Source organism: Strigops habroptila, chromosome 6 (assembly GCF_004027225.2).
Source record: "Strigops habroptila isolate Jane chromosome 6, bStrHab1.2.pri, whole genome shotgun sequence".
In the NCBI taxonomy this organism is placed as follows: Eukaryota; Metazoa; Chordata; class Aves; order Psittaciformes; family Psittacidae; genus Strigops; species Strigops habroptila.
Genome location: NC_044282.2, coordinates 32,827,102 through 32,852,584, shown reverse-complemented (window position 1 = coordinate 32,852,584; position 25,483 = coordinate 32,827,102). Strand labels below are relative to the sequence as shown.

Here is a 25,483-nt window from a genome sequence, read left to right as displayed (position 1 = left end):
TGTTTTGAGGAACAACCTTTTTCAAAACTGAATACAATTCAGTTTCCTAAAGCAGTCTTTAGGATGTGTGTATGCTAGCTACGTTTTCTCCACTAACACAAAAGCTGCAAAGGGTAAATTCTGTGTTATTATAAAAAGCCCCAGTGGAAAAGAGATGCCTTCATGCCCTCTCTCTCTTAAATCCAAATCATTCAGACCAAGTGTCTTAATTGAGTATGTTGGAATCTTATTAATTAGTTAAATGTTTCTTACAGCCATCATGAGTGAAAAATCTAGCTGTTTACTCACACTAGGGGCTGCCGCTACATCAAAGCTTATGCTCTGAGTTAGTGGAAAGAGTTTTAAAATCCTGCAGAACAAAGATGCTGCTCGTACCGGAAGGTATTCATAATAAAATTGACATGGATGTCATCTCTGCCTTCTCTTGTAGACTGATTCAGTCCAAAAGAAGTTATCAGTTTTCAAAACTCAGGGATTTAGAAACTGACTTTCCTTCTTCTCTGTGCCTGAAAAAAAAATATAATGAACTTACAGAAAATAATTTATTGTATAGTCAAATAAAAATCAAAACTCTTTTACATGACCACTGTTCTTTCAATATAACATTAGTTAAATAAAATGTTAAATAAAAATGACCTTCTGTTACTTTTTTTTTTCTTGGTGGTTTTTTTTTTTGTTTTGTTTTCCGTATAGGGTCCGTCTGGCCTAAAAGGAATTCTGGATTCATTGAACAAGCATTATAATGAGGTATGGAGATTTGATACAGTGTATGTGTGTGTGTGTTTATGGCTAAGAAGTATCTAAGGTGGAAATGACAACAGTTTTGATCCCTGTGAACCACATTCCAAATTAATTCAAAAGGTAGATCCTTCTCTGTCCTCCTTCTCCATCCTTCGAAGGCTTAGTCTACTCTCCAGTCACATACCTACTGTGTCATATATCCTGCTGACATGTGGCTTACATCCCATGCATCTTCTTCTCACGTGTTTTTGCTTGTGTATGACTCAAAAAGGAGGTGGGTAGACCACCTAGATGTTAGCATAAGAGTACCACCTCCCTATTTCTAAACCCAATTGCTCTAAACTGGACTTTTCTTCTATGTCTAAATTACATTTAGACATTTAAATGTCTAAACTGACATTTCTTCTTTCTTGATCTACTCTGTTGTGATCCTAAGAGTAGAATAGGAAGACAAGGAGGCATAATTTTAAAAGATCTGCTAGCAATCCATGAGAATTGTCCTGATGTTTGTATTATAGACTAACAAAATATTGTCTTCATTATAGAACCTCCTGCAGCTACAAGCACTTCATAGAAAAAAGTTAAAATTGAGTGGGACATCTTTCCATGTGGCAGAGCTTTTAAATTCGTACCACAGATTTTTCAAACCATTTAAGCAGTGGTAGTGTCTGCCAATGTAAGGGATCTTAATTCAGAGAAAACACAAGTTTTCTTAGAATGTAACTTACCTCGTTAGAAAATTAAATTTCATTCAAAGACTGATGAAGCACTGTAACAGGAATATTTGCTAAATATAAAGGTTACTATGTTCATCACATGTTAAATCATGCAAGTCAAACCTGGAAGACATCCTTTTCTTTTAGTATTAAAATGCATAACTACTAGGAGGAGGTGAATTCAGGATATTTTTCTTATACAACATACACAGATGAGTAGTAAAATCTTTTTTTTTAATAGGGATTCTGAGGCGAAGTTCATGTCATAGAATCATAGAATCATAGAATCGTAAGGGTTGGAAAGGACCTTAAGATCATCTAGTTCCAACCCCCCTGCCATGGGCAGGGACACCTTGCCCTAAACCACGTGGTTCAAGGCTCTGTCCAACCTGGCCTTGAACACGCCAGGGATGGAGCATCCACAACCTCCCTGGGCAACCCATTCCAGTGCTTCACCACCCTCACTGTAAAGAACTTCTTCCTTATATCTAATCTAAACTTCCCCTGCTTAAGTTTGAACCCATTACCCCTGTCCTACCACTACAGTCCCTAAGGAAGAGTCCTTCCCCAGCATCCTTATAGACGCCCTTCAGATACTGGAAGGCTGCTATGAGGTCTCCACGCAGCCTTCTCTTCTCCAGGCTGAACAGCCCCAACTCTCTCAACCTGTCTTCATATGGGAGGTGCTCCAGCCCTCTTATCATCCTCGTGGCCCTCCTCTGGACTCGCTCCAACAGCTCCATGTCCTTTTTATGTTGAGGACACCAGAACTGTACACAGTACTCCAAGTGAGGTCTCACGAGAACAGAGTAGAGGGGCAGGATCACCTCCTTCGACCTGCTGGTCATGCTTCTTTTCATGCAGCCCAGGATATGGTTGGCTTTCTGGGCTGCAAGCGCACACTGCCGGCTCATGTTAAGCTTCTCGTCAACCAACACCCCCAAGTCCTTTTCTGCAGGGCTGCTCTGAATCTCTTCTCCGCCCAACCTGTAGCTGTGCCTGGGATTGCCCCGACCCACGTGTAGGACCTTACACTTGGCTTGGTTAAACTTCATAAGGTTGGCATTGGCCCACCTCACAAGCGTGTCAAGGTCCCTCTGGATGGCATCCCTTCCCTCCAGCGTATCAACCGAACCACACAGCTTGGTGTCATCGGCAAACTTGCTGAGGGCGCACTCAATCCCACTGTCCATGTCGCCGACAAAGATGTTGAACAGGACCGGTCCCAACACCGATCCCTGAGGGACACCACTCGTTACAGGTTTCCAACTGGACATCGAGCCATTTACCACAACTCTTTGTGTGTGGCCATCCAGCCAGTTTTTTATCCACCGAGTGTTCCATCTATCAAATTGATGTCTCTCCAATTTAGAGACAAGGATGTCGTGCGGGACAGTGTCGAACTGTCAAACGTATCTTTCCAGTTGCTTTTACAACTGCAGTGATTTCTCTAATATTTAATCCATTCCAAAGCAGTGTATCGCTTTAGAACATGCTTTAGGAATTAAGCATAGTTTATATGCTGTTCTGGACAGAGACGTTTTCATAGTTGGAGACTTAGTTTCTGAGTTCGATCTGCCATTTCATATATGTGTTGAAGTTGTTTATATTTTAGGTTGTTTATACCTTCCATTTTCTTACCAGTTCCTTTTTTCTGCCAAAGACAGCTTTCACTGATACCAGCCCTGTTTCCTTTATTAATACTGTATGTATTGTAACTCATTCCCTGCCTCTGGAGCATAAATCTGTTTTGTGCTGATAGTCCCTTTAAGGTTAATTCTGCAGGAGGAAATACAAACAAGTTGTGATCTTCAGGAACTGGCAAGCATGTGTCACCAAAAATCATGTTTCTTATCACTGTAAGGCTCTGAGTTTCCTAAGGTGTGTTATATTTCCTAATTAGCTATATTCCGGAAAAAATATAGGCCAGCTGCTCTGTGTCTATAAATTAATCATCTTTTAAATCCTGTGCAGCTTACCAACTTTCTTCTTCCTTCAGCTGTCTAGATTGAGAATTTTAATGACTCTGTCATGAGCAATTAACTGTTCAACAAGGAAATGCTGTTTGGTTTCAGACGAGAGAGGAGATGGCTTTCTGATTGGAATAGCAGGTTTTAAACACTCAAACTTTCTGTAGCTACATGTTCAGATCTTCCCAGAGTCAACTTAGTCTCCAACGGCTACAGCAAACATACTAGTTTCTATATGGTTTATGATCTGAATGGGATATTCCCATCAAAGACAAGACAAAGACATCAACATCAAAGAGGTCATCAAAGACAAGCACAGCTTCTCTGCTTTGCCATTGATAATTCATTTAGGCAGATGTATGCACCAATAACTTTCCTTCCTCTCCCACCTCTCCCCCCACTATTATGTGGCAGGATGAGGGCTGATTTTGTTCACTGCATCTTCAAGGTACCAAGCAGTCTTTCCCATTCCAGTATATAATTCGCGGCGTGCCCCAATTACTTGCATTTGTAAGATGGTAGTTCACTGATATTCTGAGGTTTTTGAGATGCCTTACACCACATGAAACAGTCTTGACATTTTACATTTTATGCACGTTCTTAAGGATCTCACAAAGTCTTGAGTTTGGATTGCAAAAGTGTTTAAATTGTGATCACATTTGTGGTGCTACAGATATTTTAGTTTTTTGGGTTTTTTTTTTTCCCCTGAAGATATTAGTATGGCTTCTTTGCATTGATTTTCTAGAAATCATGAGAAACTGCTACCAAAAAATGTGGGGGATCAGTGAGAGAAATCTTAAGACTCCTAATTCGTAACGTCTTCTTTTCTATAATTTCTCCGTTTCTTAGCAGATGAGATTCTTCTGAGTTCTGTATGGCATCAATGAGTAGTTGTAATTGCACAATGTGTTTAAATAATTTCTTGCAACCAAACTTTTTCTGGCTCAGTATCAATTGCCTTATCGTGTAAGGAGGCTGGAGTGCAAGTCTTTAAAAGCATAATTTACTTGATCCATGTATACAGTGAAAAGAGAGCACTATAAATACGATTGCTGATTGTGGCAGCAAATTGTGCTGAATGGCAAACTAAGATCAGCAGTCTTTCTTTAAAGAAGGTGAGAGGAACCTGCTGAGGATAAATAGTAGCATTGATCCTTAATGGGGTGGGAGACAGTGCTGTGGAGTATTCCTTCCCTCGTCGTTTGTCCTTTGTGCCTGCTCTTGCAAGGCGTGTGACTATTTTATATTCCTTCTTTTATGTCTTTTGTGGTTTCAGTGTAAATTAGATGCTTTGCATGTGTTTCATACATGCATTTTATTCGCTTCATTATGTCAAGAAACTGGTTCTCCCGTGCTCTGTAGGTTACCTTCCTTCAATGACTGGTAAATGAGATCTCATGAGTTGTGTTTATACATTCTCATACCTGTGTTATCGTCTTTTGCCTGGGTTTTCAAGGCCTCTGCTTGTCATCTTTTTCACTTACCAGTTTTCTGTACATAGGTAGAAGGTTACTTCAGTCAAACCTGCTTCTACACATCTTTGGAAAGGGCATAGAGATCAGTTGAATCTAAAATGTTCTCCAACACATAAAAATAAAAATGAAACCACAGCAAAAAGCAGTTGAAACTACATCAGAATCTGTTCAGGAAATGTTTCCAAATCATTACAATTCATAGTAATTATAGCTTATTATTGAATAATTCATTATTACTTTTCTAAGATTTTTTTCATTGGCATATTTTACTTACATTTTGTTATAAAGAGCAAATGACCTATAAATAGGTCATTTGACCTATTTAGCATAAAGAGCATAAAAGTATTTAGCAAAGAGCATAAGAGTAGTTATTTGGTCTAATACCCTTTTTTTTTTTTTACTCTATGTAAGCAACAGAAATGCACAAGTCAGAATAAAACATAAGTTATGATATACTCATGATAACAGGCACCTAGATTGTTCTCAGTCAAGCAGTAGTAAACTACTTCTCAGCAATACTCAGGTTGCCTTCTTTGGGCATCTTCCTCTTGGGCTGGTTTTGATAATTAGGGTAGTAAGTCTGTTAAGAACCCTAAACTCCAAAGAAGATCCTTCAGGACATTAACATTTAGAAAAGAATTGCAAATTTTATTTAGGTTATGTTCAGCTATCAACTTCTGAAAATATTAACAGAGTGTAAATGCCACTTTTACTCATCATGGTGTTTTCCTGTTCTAGAGATGTGTAAACTAGAACATGGCAAGGGGAAGTTGGCTTGCTCAGGGTTCTCATTCAGCCCAGTAGCAGATGTTCTAGGACTTGGGCTCCTTGTGTCCAGACTTGAGCTCATTTTTCAGGGTCATTGGTTTTGTTGCTTTTTCCATTGTCAAAAAAAGAGAACATGTTCCCTTTAGGTAGTCTGAACCCATCTTTGTGCAGAGGAAACCATTTGGTTTGTATTTTATTGTGTCTTTACCTTGTACAGAAGAGTAAATAGATGCAGTGCAATAATACCTGAGCAAGTATACAGCCTGAACCCCTGGTCCTTAAATCTGTCTGTTTTCTTCGAGGAGCAGTGAGGAGCCTTTTGATTATATTATTCCCTCTCCTTCTGGCTCACTACTATAGTAGGCTTAAATTAATTCTGTTTGACATTTCATGCTGCTCAAAAGTAAAATGCTTGTGGTTTTGTTGTACAAGTGATTTTTATTGTTCTTTTCTAACATACTTGAGAAATCTGCTGTGATAATGAGCATAAGTTCTTTGCCTTGAGTTTAAAAAAAAAATCACAGATTTTCATAGCAGTGTTCAACATAGACATTTCTCTTTTATGCTTTTGTTCATATTCTGCTAGTCTGACTGGAATATGAATGCATGACAAAGGATGTGTTGCTGCTGTACATTAGTTAGATGTACTATATAGGCATTTAGTACCTGTTTCTAATAGTACATTAGGACTTCTGAATTTACATACTAGTAAATTACATGAAATAGTTATTGTAAATAAATTGTTACTGTAAATAAATGGTGGCACGTCCTGTTACATGATGTTTGTGGTGATATTTCTTCCCAGAGTGATATGAGACTACTAGGATTACTTGGGACTCCTGGACTTAAAGGCCAGAAGGGAGACATTGTAAGCATTTTGGATTAATTTGGAGAAATTTCAAAGTGTCTGTCTACTCTGACACCCTTAACACAGTATCTTTGATTTGATTTATCACAATGGTCTTTGAAGGAATAGAGTTTAGCTATGACTGGCTCTTTATAGTCCGATACCGGACTCGTCTTGTTATCCTGCATGTGCAGCACATAAGCCTTTCTTCTGTAATACACAATAACCAGAAAGGGAAAATTCAGGAAGAAGTGTGGTTTCTGCGTCACTGTCTGAGGACAAGTCAAATGCGGTGGCCAGCTGGTTAGGGGAAAAAAGACTGTGAAAAAGTTGAAAGTCAGAAAATGTTTTTACTACTAAATGGTGAATATTTAAAGCAGTTTCTCTGTAACAATGGGACTTGCTGTACCAAAAATACTTAAAATCAGCCTCTAAAAATATTGTGGTCAAATTCTGAATCCACACCATAAGGCAATATATTGTTTGTAGGCATCTGTCCTGTTTAAACAGTGGAATGAATTCTTAACAACTGGATGCCTTTCAAACTTGGAAGAAGAGCGGCAAGTGCTCTGGCTATGTGACAGGATTGACAAAGGTTTTTATTGAGAAGCCTGAAGCTCTGCTATAGAAAGTCATTTAAATTGATATGCAGATGTTTAAAGCTCAGATTTCCATTGCAGTAAAAGTTATCATTTTGTGCTTTACACAGAACAAAGTACAGTTGAAAGAGAGAAGGAGTTTATTTGCATTTTTTTAGAATATAAAATGTTTTAAATAGAATTTATTTTGTTAAAAGGGTCAAAAAGGAGAATTGGGAATGACTGGTGCAAAAGGAGAAAAGGTAAATTAATTCATTCTGTGCTTATGTGTGATACTAGAAGGTGGCTGAATGATTATGAATCAAATCTTGGAAAATATACTCAGGATAAAGAAAATATATTTGGCATAGCTGTCAGTGTCTAGATGTCCTTAGTAATTTACTTAAGCCCATCCTTGAGAGACTGTTTATGTCTACAAGTAAATTTCCATGTCCCAACAGTTCATGAAGTCCTTAACTTCAAACACATTCAAACTTTGACTGAATACCAGTTTAAGATTATGTTTATGTAAGTTTATGATCAGTGGTTGTCTCACGAGTTAGACACCATTCATATTTTTTCAAGTTAAAGTGGAATCTTCAATATCTATACGAAAAAAGAGGAGTCTAAATTATTAAAACTTATAAATAAATTCCCTCATTTAATAATTTTTCATTTAAGCTTAAATTTCTCAGACTCGGGGGAGAGGGGGGAGAATGTTACTGAGGAATAGGAATGTGTTGTATTTTTCTAGGAACACGCAATATACCCAAGTTCTTCATCCACTGAAGAACATCCACATCCATCTACCATCCATCTTCATTTTGCTATTCAGCTGTTAAGCTTCCAGTTGTTTTCCTTGGTCATTTCCCTGTGTATAAACAGTTTTCATGCAGACAGAAACTTTTTTTTTACTCTGTCAATGTGACAGATTCATAATTTTGTGTGTTATAAAGTGTTCGTGTTTGAGAATTTGTCAGATTTGTACATATTGTCACTCTTTCTGGTTCATGTTCTTGACCCTCCCTTGTGCTTCTTGCTTAAAAGGATCCCACATGTCATGGTCTTGTCATTAAATCAACATTATCCCTCAAGTAAACTTTTGTAATCCATATACTTATGTTTTATATAGGTTTAAAAAAACCCAACATTTTTCAAGGACTTTGTCAAAACCAGACATATGTGCTATTTGCCATTTGAAGTAAATCTGTTTTAACCTCTTCTTTATGTTTCCATAGGGAGAGCCTTCTGAAAAAGGGAACAAGGGAGATCCAGTGAGTTTAGCTATGTTTTGAAATGATGATATGAATAATTTACATTTGATATTATTTTCACACTGCATTCATGCTGTAATTCTTTTCTCCATACACTTTCATTAAATTCAGTGATTATGTAGGATACCGTATGTATTGTTTCCTTCCTAAACATGCATCAGGTTCATGCAGGTTATAAGTAAAAAACAGAGATGCCCTGTTCTTCAGCGTTTCTGTTGTTCATACAGTCCCTGAACTGAGTTTAAATGACAGGCTTTTTTTGTTCCCTGAAAGTTCATTCTTTCAGTTATTGCACAAAATTATATGTGGGCTGAACTCTATTATTTTAATTGTTTTCTCAGTTTGCAGCGTGGCATTTAACATCAGGTAGTTTTTGTATAGCTATCTTATGTGTGCCTTTTTTTTTTTTTGTTATTTTGGGGAATGTTTTCAGAACACTCATGTAAGAGTCTGTTTTCATGTGTTGCTTATTTTTAATTAACTGTTGTCCTCTCTTAGAACATTTGACAAAAGCTAGTTATGCTGTTTAATATACAACTGAAGGTTGCTCAGATACTTGTGATTAACATATAATAACCAAATGAGGCAACTGTAGTAATATGTGGCTTTGGAGATTAATACTGTGTCACCAGTGGAGATTTAGTGGTGAAGAATAGGCTTTAGACTGGAGGAGCTCTTAAGCAAATGTGATGTTTTCAAACTTTTTCTCTTTAGAACACTAGGAAAACCTGTAACCAGAATTAGTTTGACAGAGGAATGCCGTTCGGAGTTCACCCAAGGCATCAGAAATTCTTTAATGTTTTCTCAATATTTGTTAAGTTTACAAACTACATTCTAATATTTTAAGGCAGCAAACTAAACTCTTAGTTAATCTTAGTTAAGGTTTTAACTTCTTATGGTTATACCTGCTATTTTCAGGGAGAAACTGGAATGGAGGGATCAAAAGGAAGTAAGGTATGTTTTGACCTCTGCGCACTATATACATTGCTGGTGTACAGAGCTGAACTGGGAGACATAACAGTAAATTTGGATTTTTTTATTTTCTCAAACAATATCATTAGGGTGAAACAGGAGACCCTGGACCACCTGGTCTAATTGGAAATCCAGGATCGAAGGTAGGCGAAAGGTATATTTGTGGAATTAACAGCCATTGCATTCTATGCTGTTATATAAGCTACACAGGTGAATGCTATCAATTCCTTAGCTAGTATTAAAGGGCAGAGAATGCTTATAGTTTATGTCAAAATTTTGTGCATGGATTATGGCTTTTTTGCTTTTAGTTCATGAAAGTCTTGTTGATCTCAGCATAACTCAGCAAGAAATATTTATGCAAAGCTCAAATGTTGTTTGGTCACTCAATAGTACGAGCGCCCATTTTGCAATTACGAATCCACCAGTAGCTGGGTGTATTCTTTATCCACCAGTGAGTAACCACTGCCAATTCATTACTGGTTCCTGTGTTTAATCCTATGGGTTTGCAGGTAACGTCAAAGTAGTCATTGCCTTGCTTTGAAGAAAGTAACTGAAGAAGAAATGTTCTTTGACAATCTCTCATGATGCCTTGAATTTTCTCAAAATAACGTTAGAATTGGAAATTGTGAAAATGTAACCTCCACCCAACAGTATTCCTGTTGAAATTATAGTACCCAAGTTCCTCAGATCATCAAAGGAAGTCCAGGAATGAATAGATGCAGCTATAGGGTCCATGAAACTGTGGTCTTAAAAATGATTCTCCGCTCTAATTCCTTAGACTGCTCTTTGGAGGCTAATGTCCTTGGTAGGAGCCACTGAAATAATGGTTGTTACTGCAGTGGAAATCTACGTCACCTTCACACTGTTCACCTTCCAGAAGAGGCTCATAGAGATCCAAGGATCATTAGGGTTTGCACCAAGTCATCCTTCTATCTCTACATCTCAATCCCCTTTTCTTTCCAGTGCTCTGGAGTCCTTCTAATGAGATGTATTCCAAAAAGAGAAGTAACACCTACCATGTAGTTAAAAAAAATCACTTCTACATCTGTCCCTTGAGGGAGGAAATCTTGATTTACTCCTTTTGTTTTGTCTTTCCCTTTAGATAATTCCTTTGTTTTTACTTGTGTTTGCTTTATATGCATACTTTGGGTTTTGTACTTATCAGTCCCAAAGATTTATTGGACTAAACATTAGATAAAAGGAGAATGAGCAAACTCTGTACTTCTTACTCCATGCAGAAGATAATTCTTAATACCAGATGTTGTCATCTATTTGTGTATGAGAACACTTTACACTGAATTATAACGGTTGTATTGACTTTTACCTCAAGCATGTGTTACATCATTTCACAGGGGCTGCAAGGACCTCCAGGACCTGTCGGACCCAGGGGACTACCAGGAGAAGTTGTATGTATTGAGCAATTTCACCAAGCTGTAGAAGTGTGGTGTGTGAGCTGTTAGCCAATGAAGCAGTACCACAGAAGTTGTCATAGGTGCTCCTTTTGTGGGTAGTACTATAGCAATCATATATTGAAGCACTACTACTGTAGGGGATACCACAGGATGTAGTTCTGCCATTTTCTTTTGTTCTCTTTCTCCTTGTGTTACTATCTGAGCAAGTAAGAATGATAATACTAATTTGTCTGATTCACAGATAATTAGCTCTGCAAAACTTACTCTGATTTCACAGCAGTAGGTAAAAATTTAAAAACATCTCTAGCAAAGATTTAATAATGTCACATCATGAGCTGGAAAGGATAGTGTGTGTGGAGTGAAATGCGAAGAAACGGGGAAAGTAAGTGTACCCCAAAGATTTAAACCCATGACCTTCCTTATTTCTGCCCATGGTTTTGTATTATTCTGAATTGTTTTACTTCCTGTGAAAGAGGTAAAGATTAATAAGGTGAAAAGGATAAGCAATTATGTTTATTATCTTATAAATTTAGGTCAGATTTACAAGTAAAACTCATATTCAGAACAAGATATAATTCTATTAAAACTAGGGACAATATTAAAGTCTTTGGCAGGAGTAGTATCGGTTGGAAAGAATTTAATAGAAAACTTGTTTTTAAATTACTGTTCAGTAGATTAAATTACTAAAATACAACACAAACCAAGACAACTTGATGTCCGCTCATCCCAGGTGAGCAACAATCTCCCTGCTAGAAAGGGAAGTCAGGATACAATGAACAGAATGCTGACAGGGGAAGGAGTGAGATAATCAAGAAGAGTAAAAGCTCTCACCTCAGTGATTCTTAAATACACCCCATATCGAGATCCACTACAGGTTGTCAGATGGTGTCAGAACCAGGATACAGATGGTTTCTTGACCCATCAATTGGGATTGTCAAGAAAGTGAGGAGCGGCTCAGCAGAGTTTTAATGATCCTGTAGTTATTGTGCTTTTGGGTGCTCCCCATTCAGGTTTGCCAACTGATTGGGTTTGTCAAAGTGACGGGCCTCCTTCATAAGGGTTTTAGTGTGCCTACGACCATTATACTGCTGGGCAACAGACTGACGGGTCTGGATCCCTCAAACTGGTAGGGGCCTCCCCCAGGATCCAGCACGCCTGTACCCCTTGTGCCTCTGAGCAGGAAGAGCACGGCTGAAACTTCAGTCCAGTCTGAATACTCCAAGAAATATCTAAAACTATTAGGCACTGTTATACTAAGCTTGAAAGTTCCCTGGGCATTTGACTTGACACTATAATATAGGAGAAGGTCTTCAGAAGAGATGGCTGCTTGTTTTCCTGCCAAATTATGGGTCAATCCCATTTTAGGTATGCAGGCAACTATGTTCTGCCTAATCCCCCTTGTAAACTGAAATTAATTTTCAGTCCAAACACTGGTGTTGTCACATAACCTAACAAGTGGCGTCTACTCCCTCTCCCTGATTCACCTCCCTCCTTTCCTCCATAAACCATAAAATGGTTTTTAAGTACCATTTTGGAAGCTTGAGTGGTTAGATCTAAGAAGTGGACCAGAGAAGCAGACAATGGCAAGCTTGGCTTTAGCCTAGCAGTTAAACCATATAACTGAAATGAGATTTTGATCTTTGCTCTGTGGGTTCATTTTGGTTTTGATCTTTTTTCTACAAAAAGAAGCATCTAGGAGGTGGTGTTGCTGCATTTTGTCTTAGGCCTTTCCATATGTGCTCTGAGATTACTTTGTGGAAGAGAACCCTTAATTTGAACAGATTTTTAAGTCATATACGTTATTAATATTAAAGTACAGTTCTGAGTGGTACAGCTGGCAGATTTTTATTGTTGACCTGTTAAAAGTTTTAGGGGTATAAGCAGTGGCAACTGGAGTACAGCATCTTCAGCTCTTGGCAGAGAAAAAAAAAACTAGTATTCAAATCTGTATGTAGTTATCTTGTACTGTTACTTACTGACTATTGCTTTACACCTTATTTTCATACTCAGCTGAGGCCCACATTTTTAAAATTGTGTGTAATATATCTGTCTTCCGTGACAATATTTTATAAGCCTTTTCTGCTGTCTTTCTCTTTATATATAGATCCCAAATCTTACTGTGAGAGACACCAAAATACTGCATCTATGTTTTGCTTGTTTTGCCATCATCCTGCTTGAGTTCATAATTGCTGCTTTTGAAACTACTGTTCTGCTGGATCTTTGATCAAGTGACATTATGAATAGATAAATACTGTATATATGTAGATCTTGAAGGTTCATATTTGTACACACAATTCTAGTATATAAGAATATATATTTAAATATATTACAGAAACATGTATTTAGATCCAGGCCTGTTGTTTCATTTCACCTTCTAAAGATGAAACATTATGGATTAACAAATATAATTCATCTTATGCAGCATGATGAAAATTACAAAAGGTTAGTCATCCAGCAGATAGGACTTGCTTCTTTCCTTTCCAAAGAAATCCCTTAATCTTGGTCCAAGGGAAAAAAAAAATAATCAGAAAAGTCCTTAGGAAAGAAGATAGACTGTGTATATTTTATGTCGCTATCAAAACAAGGTAAGGTAGGACACAATGTCAGATCCGTAATCAGTAAATTTGAACTTCCATATATTCTCATAATGATTGTGTGTTGGTGTAAGCAGAATAGTCTTCATTAAGGTACTTGTGTTTTCTTTTTTTCTTATGCTTTTAATTTGGATGGCTGGGTAAAAGAAATAGCTGTCTGTCTGTGTTAAGGACAGAATACAGCAGAGAAAGTGAACACGCAGCTGCTGAACCTTCACTACTGGCATGAAAATGTTGTCATCGTTCATATGTCATTGTTCACAAAACTATATTTGCACTGCATAGAAAAATAAAAACCGTATGTGGTTTTTATCTTTTTCTTAGAAAGTTCATTTTCCATTCTGGATTAAGTATCAGATTTTACTGTTCGGTTTTGTAAATTTTCTCATATACTATGTAAATAAATAGTATTCTTAATAAAATGCTTGATATAACACTTGGTTGAATAGCATTGATGGGTTATGGAAAACGTTTTCTGTATTTGTTACACTGTAGTAAGAGAACGCAATTTAGACTTCTCTATTATTTAAATAGCTTCTGTTTAGATTTTAATCTATTTCACTTCTCTGCATTTATAACAAATTCATCGTGAAAATACTGAAGTTAAAATCAAAATGTGAGAACGTAAAGATTTTGACAAAAGAAAGGATTGAATAGTTCTATTTTGCTGAACAGGAATTTGGTGGATTAAGTCAACTGCAGGAGTAGAAATTCATTGAGGATTTTAAGATACAAATTTGAATAACTAGTGAAGAAAATCATGCAGCCTTTTGTAGGCAAAAAGGATGACACACTTATTTAAAACTCAAGTTTGTCCCTGCTACCACCTTCCTTGAAAAAAAATTATTTATTTTCAAGGCTTGGAATTATTTTTAAATTGAAGAAATAAACGTGTCAGTCTCTGCCATTCTGCCCTGATAGGGTCCAGAAAATAATCTTGATTATTCAACTTAAAGAAAAATGATACGTGTATTTGATTAAAGAAGCATTCATTAACTTCTACTTTTTAACATTTTGGGGCCATACTAATGCACAGTAAATAATACAATGTAAACTGATTTCCATTTGTAATTATAGATAATCTTTAAGGGAATAGCTATAAAAATGTACAGTTATATTTTTATTAATTCCAGGGCTTACCAGGAGAGCATGGGGTACCAGGAAACCCAGGTGTTAAAGGAGACAAGGTATGTTTTATGTGCCTTTTATTAAGCTTGATATGCTATAGAGCATATTAGACTGTCATCTTTGAAGTAACCTTCCATCTTCCTGTAGTGCATCTCTGTGGCTGCTTTATGAATTGATTTTAAAATGTACACGTAGCATCCCCCTCTCTGCTCCTCGAAGATGCTGCAAGCCAATTTGGCAACCCAATTGCTCTTCAGATAAACAATTTAAGTCATATTTCAAGGAGGTTGCACTGGGCTCTTACATTAAATCTGTGCAGTGTAGAAATGTCAGTTCAGGTCCTAACCACAGAACAGCCTTTTCAGAATAGTGTTATAACCAGACTATTCTGTAAAATCCCACTTCAGACTCAGACATATTCACATGGCAGAGCACTGGGACAGCTGTACTGTCTCAGATTTGAGCCAAGGCTGGGATCTCTTTATGGCATTTATATTTTGCTGTGTAGAAATCCCTTAGTTTTAATTCAGTCACATCAGCAAGACTTAAAAATGGTATGCATGATATGTTGGATGTAAGAAAAAGGGAAGAAAAGCATGTATACAAGCATACTGTGAGCTATGTGATGTGTTATGGTATTTATACATTGTGGGTACAAGGGAAACTTGTAAAATCCCTTAATAGTTTGAAGAAGTGAGGTGATGAAAAGGCAGGAGAAGAAAATAACTGGAACAATAGGAAAAATGTCTTGCAAAACGTCAAGTAGTGGATTCAAAAAGAATCACAGAGAATGATGCAGGAGTGTGCGAAAGACAAGAAGACAGCATAATAAAAGGCAGAAATTCACCTGTGTAAAGCAGGAGTTGTAGAGATGGGCAGCAAGAGGTGCTGCATGCATTGAAGTAAGAAACAGAGATGTAAACAGGAATACTGGTGAAGATCTGGACTTTAGCACTAGGGAGATATAGCTGGAAAGAGTCTGAAGCTGTCACTATTAGTTAATCAGCAGGCTTTAATGACAACCTGTGCATTAGGAGTCTGGGGGCAAAGAAATGTAGATCAGATGCACTGCAAGCATGAAAAACTGAGAGAATGCTGGTTACTATTAGCAGTTGTGTGGTCCATGCCTCCTCTAACTTTTTGCAGGAAAATGTGTCTTTTTTTCTCTGTTTCTTCCCAAAGTACTGGTACTTTCTAGGATAACCTTGGCAATATTTAGAGGTTTTACGTAAGAGAAAATTCTCTCATTTCAATTAGAGATTCAAATTTATCTTACAGGGGGACCCTGGTGGGATTATGGGACCACCTGGACATCCAGGTCCAAAAGGTGATGTGGGGCCTCCTGGGCCAAGTCTGCCTGGAATACCAGTAAGTCCGTAATCTGAAAGGGCTTTTATGACTATTTCTTATAGGGACAACTGTTAAAAAATTCTCCTTGTGCAATGTAAAAAATCAGAACAAATTTAATTTTTTTTTTAATGTAATTTCAAAATTGAAACATACATTACAGTGGTGTTGTAAACGCACTGAAATATAGTCTAGAAATAGTACAAGGCTCACACGTGCTCCTAGTGACAGTGTTATTAATGAGGAAGATGTATGGAAATATATCATAGTTTATTTATAAAGGCTGACTAATTTTGGCAGTAAAATTCAGCTGGTCTATGATTTCAAAATATAATCTGGGTTTTTTCCCTGCGGTTTTTTTTTTTTTTTTTTTTTTTTTTTAGGGTCCCACTGGTATTCCTGGAAACCCAGGTCCACGGGGACCAAAGGTATAACAAATCTATTATTTCTGTTTCTAAAAAAAGAAACACAAAAAAGATAATGTGCTAGTTTACATTTTCAGAACTTTCGTAACTGAAAGCCTTGTACCCTTCTCAGGGAGAAAGAGGATTACCTGGTGTCCAAGGAGCACCTGGGGAGATGGGGCCCCCTGGAATAGGCATTCAGGGATCATCAGTAAGTATACCCACACCCAGGATTTTGACTTCCCACAGTGCATTGCTGAGAAACTGCAACTAAACAGAGCATAGTAAAAATCCATGACATGAACTCCCTATTGACTCGACTCCCAGCTCGGCATCTTTTCCCTTTATCCAGACCCAGAAAGATCTAGTGCTAAGTGAGAAATGGAAGCCTTGGAGAACTGAAAGAGTCATTGGCTACTTTACAGATGAGCATTCTAGGGATGGTGTTGACACATCTTCAGACTGTGTCAGTTTCTAAGCAACAATTTTTCTGGTTGTCAGCAAAATGTAGCCCGAATACTGGTACAAGAGAAGGGGTATACTTGACATTGCAGACAATGGCATTTTGAAATCTATGCTATTATTCAGCTGAATATCAACTTATCTTGCAAAACTCCTAGCTAAATAGCAAGTTTCACCACAGATCAATGTTCTTCGGTGTTACTTGCCCTTAAAAATGGGCCTCAGCAAAATCTCGAATTCTCTAATTGTGGCAAAATTAGATTTGGATTTCAAGCCAAACCTTAGGGCAAATCTTCCTTGCAATGTGAACCAATTTCCCACATTCAGTATTTTCTTTATATGATGTTAATCTCCCTTATCTGAAAAAGTGTAACTATTGATTATTTGGAGTTTTCTTGCAGGGTCCTGTAGGTCCAGCTGGATCAGCAGGTGTGCAGGTAGGATATAACTTTTTCTTTATTATCAAAAAATAAATTAATGTTTAAGAAGTTTAGAATAAAAGAAAAATATTCTTAAATGATCTTTCTTGCTCTTAGGGCCCTAGGGGACCCCCAGGATTACCAGGAACTCCAGGTACCCCTGGTATTAATGTAAGTGATGGTTCTTTATATATGCTGCAAAAAGTAACGTGTCCCTTGTTGATGCTTTAAGGCCACCAAATTTTATATTTGTTTCTAGGGTGCTCCAGGACGAGATGGAAAGCCAGGACTACCAGGCCCTCCAGGTGATCCTGTACGTATACGTAGAGAGCTTGTGCATAAGCCTTTGTGCAAATACTTTAAATTTAAAGAGATGAGATAACCTAGCAAGTCTAGGCATTCAATTGTTTAAAATAAATTTGATTTTAAAATTATTAAATCCCTTGGGGCTTGGGGTTTTTTGTTCGGGTTTTGTTTTGGGGTGGTTTTTTTTTACTTGATTATATTGCAGTGTAAATTAAACTTCTGTTAATGTACACAGGATAAATACCTTGTTTTCAGGTGTTACAGTTTGTATACTAGAGTTTCTGCCAGGCTGTAACTTGGCGTAATGTTCCTCAGTCTCAGAAGCATTTCTGCATAATGCAAATTTTCAGCAGCATACTTTGATAATTCGTGTTAAAACATTGAAGAGGAAAATTTGGGATTCCAAAGCTAATTTTGCTATGCCACAGAAAGAAGACATTAATTTTTAATGACATTCTGAGAATATTTAGTCTCTAATGCAATAAATTCCCATTAACACTTATGAAAGTTAAGTGGCCGGGTTTGAAAACAAACACCAAGTAAATTCTGGCCTCAGGTTTTAAAAAACACTTAAGAGTATCAGTAGTTCCTCAAAGGCCTGAATTCAGTATCTAAAAGCAGGTACTGAATCACTCACATTGAGTATGAAGATAGAACTCAAATGAGCTTCAGCAAGGAACACATACAAAAACAAGAAGAAGAAGGCACCATGAATATAATTATTTGAAAGACCAGTAAAGTCTATTACTTAATAATCATATAGATCAAATTATAGAATATACGGAGAAGTTGAGTAATTCAGTAGCTCTGAAAATTATTTTTATTTAATTTAATAATAATAAAAAAAAGAGTGAAAGACATTTTAGATACAGCATGAAGATCTGGTGTGATTCACCCAAAGAAGGAACCAAAGCAGTCTCTTAATGGTTAGAATTTACTTTTGAGCACTTTGAGAAAGATTTTGAGGAAGGGAGAGATGCTAACAGTCATGTTATATACCTTGGCCTCAATAAAACTTAGAGACTGTCCTCATGATATTTTGATAAGCAAGCAAAAAATGCTTTTGAAGTAATTGCCATACAGTTAATGCTTATCAAAAATATGGATATGAGTGTCTATCACCAGATTACTGTCAATTTTAGAAAGAGAGGTCTCTCCCGTGCCTAGTTTTTGTCAGTGATTTGATTTGATTAGGATAAGTAGATATAAAATCTGCAATGGGAAAGATTGTTAGCTTTTTGAGGATACAATCAAAACTTAAAATCCAGTGGCAGTTTGAAGTCAATAAGATTAAACTCGAGAAGATGAGCATAAAGTGCTTGATAAGAAAAACCAAAAACCTTTAAGTAGGACAGCTTTGAAAGACACAGTGCACTGTAAACTAAATGTAAGTAAATAATCTGATGCTACTGTTAAACAGGCAGGTCTACTAACAGGAGAATTACTGCCTTTTGCTCACTTGAAATACTCTTCTCTTTGGAGAGAAAATTTTTAAAGAAAGATGTAGCCTTCAAGAGTGAGCCAGAGTATTAAGGCCATTTTAACACTTTCAGAAGGCCAGCATATATCAGAGAATACATAATAATACCAGATCTTCATGCTGCATCTAAAATGTCTTTAATTCATTTTTAATATTATTAAATTAAATAAAAATCATTTTATGTATTCTGTGATATATGCTGTTATTCAGTTCAGCAAATGCAGCTATGAATCTACGGTATGTGTGCAGTTAGGCTGGACTTGCTGTACATACAGAGCAGATGAACTGTATGGCACAAATGTAGTAGGCTTGCTCTCATACCTGGTGCACCCTTGCAGCTGGATGTTAGGGCCCTCTCACACTGAGGGCTTGGGGGCCTGTACCATGAAATGGTATTGCAGCTAAAATGAGAATGTTGGAAATAAGGAGAGACTGGGGAAACATTGTGTAGTCCAGCAGAAAGACCAACAGGTGACATGGTAATAGTCTGCCTACCTGTAAAATTGTTGTCACAAGGAGAAGGGTGAAAAGTCAGGCCATATAGAGATGTTGTTGTTATTTTTAAGCCTTGTTACAGATTTTTAAGAGCAGGTGATGCTGTCTACGTACAGTTTACCTTTATGCAGAGGATGGACTTCATACCTTTACATAGTTATGTCCTTAAGTTTTATTAGGTGGCTGTCTCACCCTAGAAAACGTCTCAGCATACTTTCAAAGGTGCCGATGCTACCTGTAAATGGTGAACTGATTACACTTATGGTTAAGCATGTTCAGCAGTGTTTCTCCTGAGCTTGTATTTGATACCCATTGCTACCAACCGACAGTCCAACAGGTTGTTTTAATTTGCTACAAAAGTGCTCACTTTTTATTTTGTTCTTCAAGATGGAAATGATTGAAACAGACTGAACCATTAATAAATTTTGAATGTGTCTAATTTTATAGTATGCCCAGGGCTATTTTTGCTTTAGCATTTGCAAGAAGAAATAAACGTTGGGAATTGAAGAGTCCATTTGTGAGAGAAGCTGATACCCAGTGCAGTCAGGTTTTACATGAAGTCTTTAAATACAAGTTTAATGGCAGCTCTTGGAAATCCAAAATATATTGCAGTGCAGTGTAAATCTGTTAATTGAGCTTCAGATAGGTTATCTTTAGTATTGGTAGCAATTTAGCAATGGCACCAGAGAGTTTTGCACTCATTCTTAATGTTTAAAGGCAGGACAAAATACTACATATGGTGCTGTAGCTGGATTATTTCCAGTATCTGAGCTAGTTTATTGAAGTTAGTTTTGTCATCTCCCCATTTCATGCTACAGTTATATATATACAGTATATATATAATCAGCTCTATGTATAACAGTATGAACTTCAGAAGCAATGAGGACCCATCAGAATTGGTAACGTTCTATACAACATGAACTGCAGCTGCCTTTTTTAATTTCAGATTGCACTGCCACTTGTGGGAGACATGGGTGCTATACTGAAGGTAAACATTTTCAAATATAAATAAGTATCTTTGTTTGCTATAAGCATGCTTTTTAAACCAAATTATGCACTTGAAAGTTTGAGTATGTTCAGTTTTGACCTACCGGGCTAGCATAAATTAATTTTGAGGTTTTATTGATTTTTGTTTTGTTTTTAAAAAATACTCAAGAAATGTATTTTATAGGAATTTCACAAAATAGCTTTTGAATGGTACATGAGGCCATGTAGTAGGTATGAGGTATGTAGCCAGCAGGTGCCTGTTCAGCACATCCAGTCCACAATATGAATTGCTACAAGTATACCCCATTCTTTGCTTTACTTTAAAGCATTGATATTGGTAATATACTAAGTAGGGAAAATAGTCTAGAATTTCTAAGGTATTACTTAGAAAATAATAAAATTTGAAGTGATCTACAGTATTCCCAAATGAAAAGTGTGCTCAGGAGGATTTCAATATGAAAAGCACACATCATTTCCTAGGAGAGCGATTATCCTATTCTACCATCCTTTATTAATATATGTACTTAGGTTTTATTGACTTTCTCATTCACAAATTTGATTTCTTTTAGGTCTGTCTTTCATTTTTTCCCCTGATTCTTTCAGTTTGTAATTGTATTGTCTTTCTTCTGTACGTGCTTTTCTAGGTCTTTGTCAGTACTCTCTCTTAGCAGTTCTTTATGCTTCATTCTTCATTACTCTATGTTTTGTGGTTAGCACCTCTGTAAGATTAGCTGCAAAATGATTCTCTCATCAAAGCAGGTATCATTTACTTTAAAGTAACTATATATTTAAAGCTGGTGAGAGTAACAAGTATCCTTATCCTACCTGATCCTTAAAAGGGAGAAGATTTGCTCTTCACAGAGCAAACACAGGCATGTCTGGGACTATTCAATTCAAAGTCATTTATGAGTCCTCTTGAAATGAAGCTAAAAATTTGTTAGCGTAGTTTGAGTAGAGTGTGTAAGAGATGGGGAGGGAAACAAGGAAGGATTATCTGAACAAGTATATAGTGTCGAAGAGATAAAGGACTGAAGAGAAAGCTTTGGGGTATGATGATGGGATGGTCAGAAGGGCAGGAAGGAAGCAGTCTGACAGACCTTCTGCCTATGTCACAGAAATGGTTATTTGTCACTTTTCTTTCTGTGTGTTCCTCAGGGTGATCCTGGCACAAGAGGTCCTCCAGGCATCCCTGGTAGAGAAGGGCCAAAGGTAAGTTTTGAAGAGTGTTTTATATTGCTTTGTTAGTTGTTAAAAGTAAAAGGTCAGACTCTGACCCCTGACCGCCTTGACTTTTTTGCCTGACTCCTATACCTGTAGCATCTGAGCAGCCTAAAGGTTCAAACTATTTTTACAGTTCAGTCCTCTTCCTGTGTCATTTCACATTTCCTTTCAGGAAAGTGAGCAAAATAGCCTGAATGGAGTCTCACGCCAGGATAGCTTTTCTCTGTCTTGTATCCGTTAAAGCTAGCTCAGATTTGACTGTCCATTAGTGCATTGCCATCTACAGGCTTATTTTAGGTGAGTCAGGCAGGCAAGAATCTCAAGGTGAAGAAGGAAACCTCCCGTGTCTCCCTCAAGTGTGCAACACCTGGACCACCCTGTGCCTTTGCCCCATATTCCAATGGGAGTAGCACAGCTGTTTTTTTGGGACTTGATGCCAATCAAAGTTCTGCTTCACTGTAATCAGATCAAATGCCACATGGTTTGGCATATAGATATCTCCTATAGTTGAGTCTAATTACCTGGAAGTGTAGTTGTCTGTTTTGGCAAGCATTTAAGTTCTTTGCTATTAATTGTATGTCTGCTCTTGGCTAGTTTGCCTGCTAGGGAATAAACCACGCATTTCCTTTCACCTTGATGGGAGGCATGTTTTAAAGCTTTTAGGTAGTATTGAGCATTTTTTTTCTGTTTTAAGCACTATTGTTGTAAGGGCTTCATATATTAAATGCGGGTCATAAAATGCCCTACAGAGCATGAAATTCATTGTTTGCTAATAGAAAGTATTTATTTGAATGTTACATTTTCATAGGGAAGCAAAGGTGAACGTGGGTTTCCTGGGCTTGCTGGCGAGAAAGGCGATGAGGTAAAATTACTTCATTTCTGTAGTGGCTGCATTCTTATCTGAACCTGAATGAAGATCAAGACTGACAATGAAATGCACAGTGTTATTCAGTTCTTTAAAACTGCTGAAATACTAATGTATTGCTATAAATAGCCCTTAGTTCTGAATTTTCAACAAGATTAAATGCTATTAGTCAATTAAATAACATCAATTTCGTTTTTGTCTGAGGATTTTTGCTCATTTGTGTATTATAAAGCCTCACATACATTTAAATGCAAATTTTAAAGAGTGTAGAATAGAGTAATAAATAGACAAATGCCAAATGTTTTCAGAAAAAACTTCATGTTTTATAACATATTTGCTTTCATTGTGTTAGTTCCCATTTAGAATTCACTTTCAAAAACAGTCCATTAGGTAAATACTCTGATGGGAATGGTCATAGCAGCAATTACTGCTAAGTGGAAATTGGAAAATGTTTGAAGAGACTGAATTTAAAATACTTACTGTATTTTACATCATATGGTGCATTCTTAGAGTTATTTTTACGTTGTTATGGAGAAGGAAAAAAGTTATGTGACTTGTGGTGCTAAATCCAAAATAGCTGCTAAAGTTTTCATTTTAAATTGAAATATTTGCAGCTAACAAGAGCAATCTCTGTCAATAAATAAATAAAATTCAATCACCTAAGCAGAAGCTATTAAGAAATGAATCTAAGTAAATAGATTAATTTTGAGTAAATTTCAGGATCCTTGGTTTTCAAACTTAAACAGTTAAATGAGGACAAAACAAAAGATGCTGCAGAAGCATTAGATATGTATTCCTACTACTGCTCTGCCCTAGAATTTAGCAGATTGTCAGGCTAAGTGTCATGCTTATTTTTCCTTTTATTTTTACACGATCTATAGAGCTCATTATGTCTTTGCTTCTTAAAAGCAGGTGACTCCTGAGGTTGGATTTAGAACGTATACCTTAAAATGCTGGGGCAAGCTACAAGTAAAGCACAAGCAGGATTTTACTTAAAAAATAAACGGGAAAGTACCTCTAGAGCTCAACCCTAGCAAGTCTGAGGTATTAGCAAAACAGTTTCAAGAATTCAGATACTATTTAACTGGTAAGAACCAAGTGAAACATTAGAGGCAATTAAGAATGTAAAATAGGAAAGGCAAGATTATAACTGGCGGTTAGTTTTTCTAGAAGGACTCCAGAGTAAATTAATTCTAAGTATTTTTTTATTATTATTGATGCAGCAGTGTGCCATGCTGTGTTAGTAAATTACCTATTCACATGCTGCTTCAGTTTGATAGCTGGTTAGCTGCCTTAGATCTGATGTTTTCAGTGTTTAGCAGCAGCTTTTGATTATGAGGTTGCAAGTGAATTTATTTTCAGAAACAATAAAAGAGTTTCTGAAGTTTAAAAGTAACCTTTTTTTACAAATTTATGAATTTTATTCTCATTTTTATGATTTAGGTGCTATAGGAATGGGAAGAAAACTTGAGAAGCCCCCCTGAAGCTCTTTGAAACATGCTCATTAATTTCCATGTGCTTTTGAATAGCCCTTTAATCTTTGTTGAAACTTAGTTCTCTTCCTTCTTAAAATATTCTTTTCTCCAGAGGAGGATTTTCCTAACATCAGTAGTAAGAATTACAGAAAATCTTCCTTTGGCTTCATATTCATTTTTCAGACTTAAGTAATTCAAAATGAGCAGAGAACACATTAGCAGATGGATTGCCACTCTGAAAAGCTGCAGATTTGGATCAATGTCCTCTATGTGTAGCAGCAAGAAAGGGAAATTGTCTCTCTTCATCTCTACATCTTTCCTGATTTATTTCTGCCTGAAGTCTTTCCTTCAGTCTCTCCTTCAGAGCCCTTATTTCAGGACTTGTGTCCTCTGTGGTTTTCCAGACTACGCTTTTAGCCATCCCTTCTTAAACACTGCATTTAATATGAGAAAAAGGCATTTTCTGAGGTCACTCCTCTTGTCAGAGGATAGGTGCTCTGTGCAGATAAATTGAACCACTGGTTGGAAGGGACCAATTTCCCTTTGTGGCTTATAGGGGGGACTGAGAGTGATTAGCTTTCATTAGTACATGACTTGTACCTGTCTAAAATTGCACCTAAGCCTGGTGTGGCAGAGAAAAGACTTCAGTCACGTGCAGGCTTGTCTCAAATCCTGCTTGTATCCACTGTAGTAATCTGCACACCTGTGTTTAGTAAGCGAATACCAGAATCCATCAATTTCCAGGCAGTTTAACACAATAAGATCAGGAAAGTAGTTCATTAAATACTATGAAAAATGTCATGTTCTGTTATCAAAAAGGCAAAAGCTATAAATCAAGCAGAAAGCATCACTGCATTTAGATACCATCAGGTAAAAATGAGAAGTCTGAGCATTTGTCTTCTCACCAGAGAAAAACACCCTTTAGCGATAGAAAATAGAAAATTATTCTCTAAGGAAAAGCCAGATGTCCTGCTATTATCTGCACAATTAAAGCCAAAAAGATATAGAGGACATAAGCTAACAATATAAAAGATTGAAGGACAAGCGTTGTCAGTTAAGCAAGAAGTTGCCTCTAGCCTTGTTCAGTGATAACCTCTTCTTTGCATGGTGGGTTTGGTTTTTTTCATTCCTAAAAATACTGGCAACCTTTTAGATAAAAACATGCTTGAATATAGTTTATAATACTGCTGAAAATGCTAGATGTAAGTAGTTTTCAAGTTGTAAGTGAGAGAGGAAATACTCATATGCTCTCTCAATTTCCAGGGCCTTCAAGGTGCTCCTGGACTGCCAGGCATACCAGGACCCAGTGGACCTTCGGTAAGTCTGTGATATGACCTGTGATCTAATCGATCTCTGCAGAGATCTGCTGTAACTATCTAGTAAAACTTCACATTCTTAGTTCCTTGTCCTGTCTTTTGGCTTTTCGGATAGTAATAATACAATCTTGCCCATAGTGGTTCTAATAAAAGAAACTATGTTGTGAGCTGATGTTACTGAAAATACTGTCATTGTCTGGGCTCAAAGTTTATGTAACTTAAATGGGTTTG

At 36.9% G+C, this 25,483-nt stretch overlaps 1 protein-coding gene across 8 annotated transcripts in view; it reads left to right on the top strand.

Moving 5' to 3' along the window:
* Positions 1–25,483, top strand: part of COL19A1 (collagen type XIX alpha 1 chain) — a 189,847-nt gene that overhangs the window by 129,774 nt on the left and 34,590 nt on the right. For 6 of the 8 annotated variants that reach the window (XM_030490407.1, XM_030490405.1, XM_030490403.1 and 3 more), the window contains 18 exons: positions 694–747; positions 6,476–6,538; positions 7,314–7,358; positions 8,334–8,369; positions 9,288–9,323; positions 9,431–9,484; positions 10,694–10,747; positions 14,481–14,534; positions 15,754–15,843; positions 16,206–16,250; positions 16,360–16,437; positions 17,090–17,125; positions 17,225–17,278; positions 17,367–17,420; positions 20,335–20,376; positions 21,531–21,584; positions 22,405–22,458; positions 25,200–25,253. In XM_030490407.1, coding sequence (XP_030346267.1) covers positions 694–747; positions 6,476–6,538; positions 7,314–7,358; positions 8,334–8,369; positions 9,288–9,323; positions 9,431–9,484; positions 10,694–10,747; positions 14,481–14,534; positions 15,754–15,843; positions 16,206–16,250; positions 16,360–16,437; positions 17,090–17,125; positions 17,225–17,278; positions 17,367–17,420; positions 20,335–20,376; positions 21,531–21,584; positions 22,405–22,458; positions 25,200–25,253 — 957 coding nt within the window. The remainder of the gene's footprint in view (positions 1–693; positions 748–6,475; positions 6,539–7,313; positions 7,359–8,333; positions 8,370–9,287; positions 9,324–9,430; positions 9,485–10,693; positions 10,748–14,480; positions 14,535–15,753; positions 15,844–16,205; positions 16,251–16,359; positions 16,438–17,089; positions 17,126–17,224; positions 17,279–17,366; positions 17,421–20,334; positions 20,377–21,530; positions 21,585–22,404; positions 22,459–25,199; positions 25,254–25,483) is intronic. The other 2 variants (XM_030490404.1, XM_030490406.1) reach the window with 2 other exon arrangements.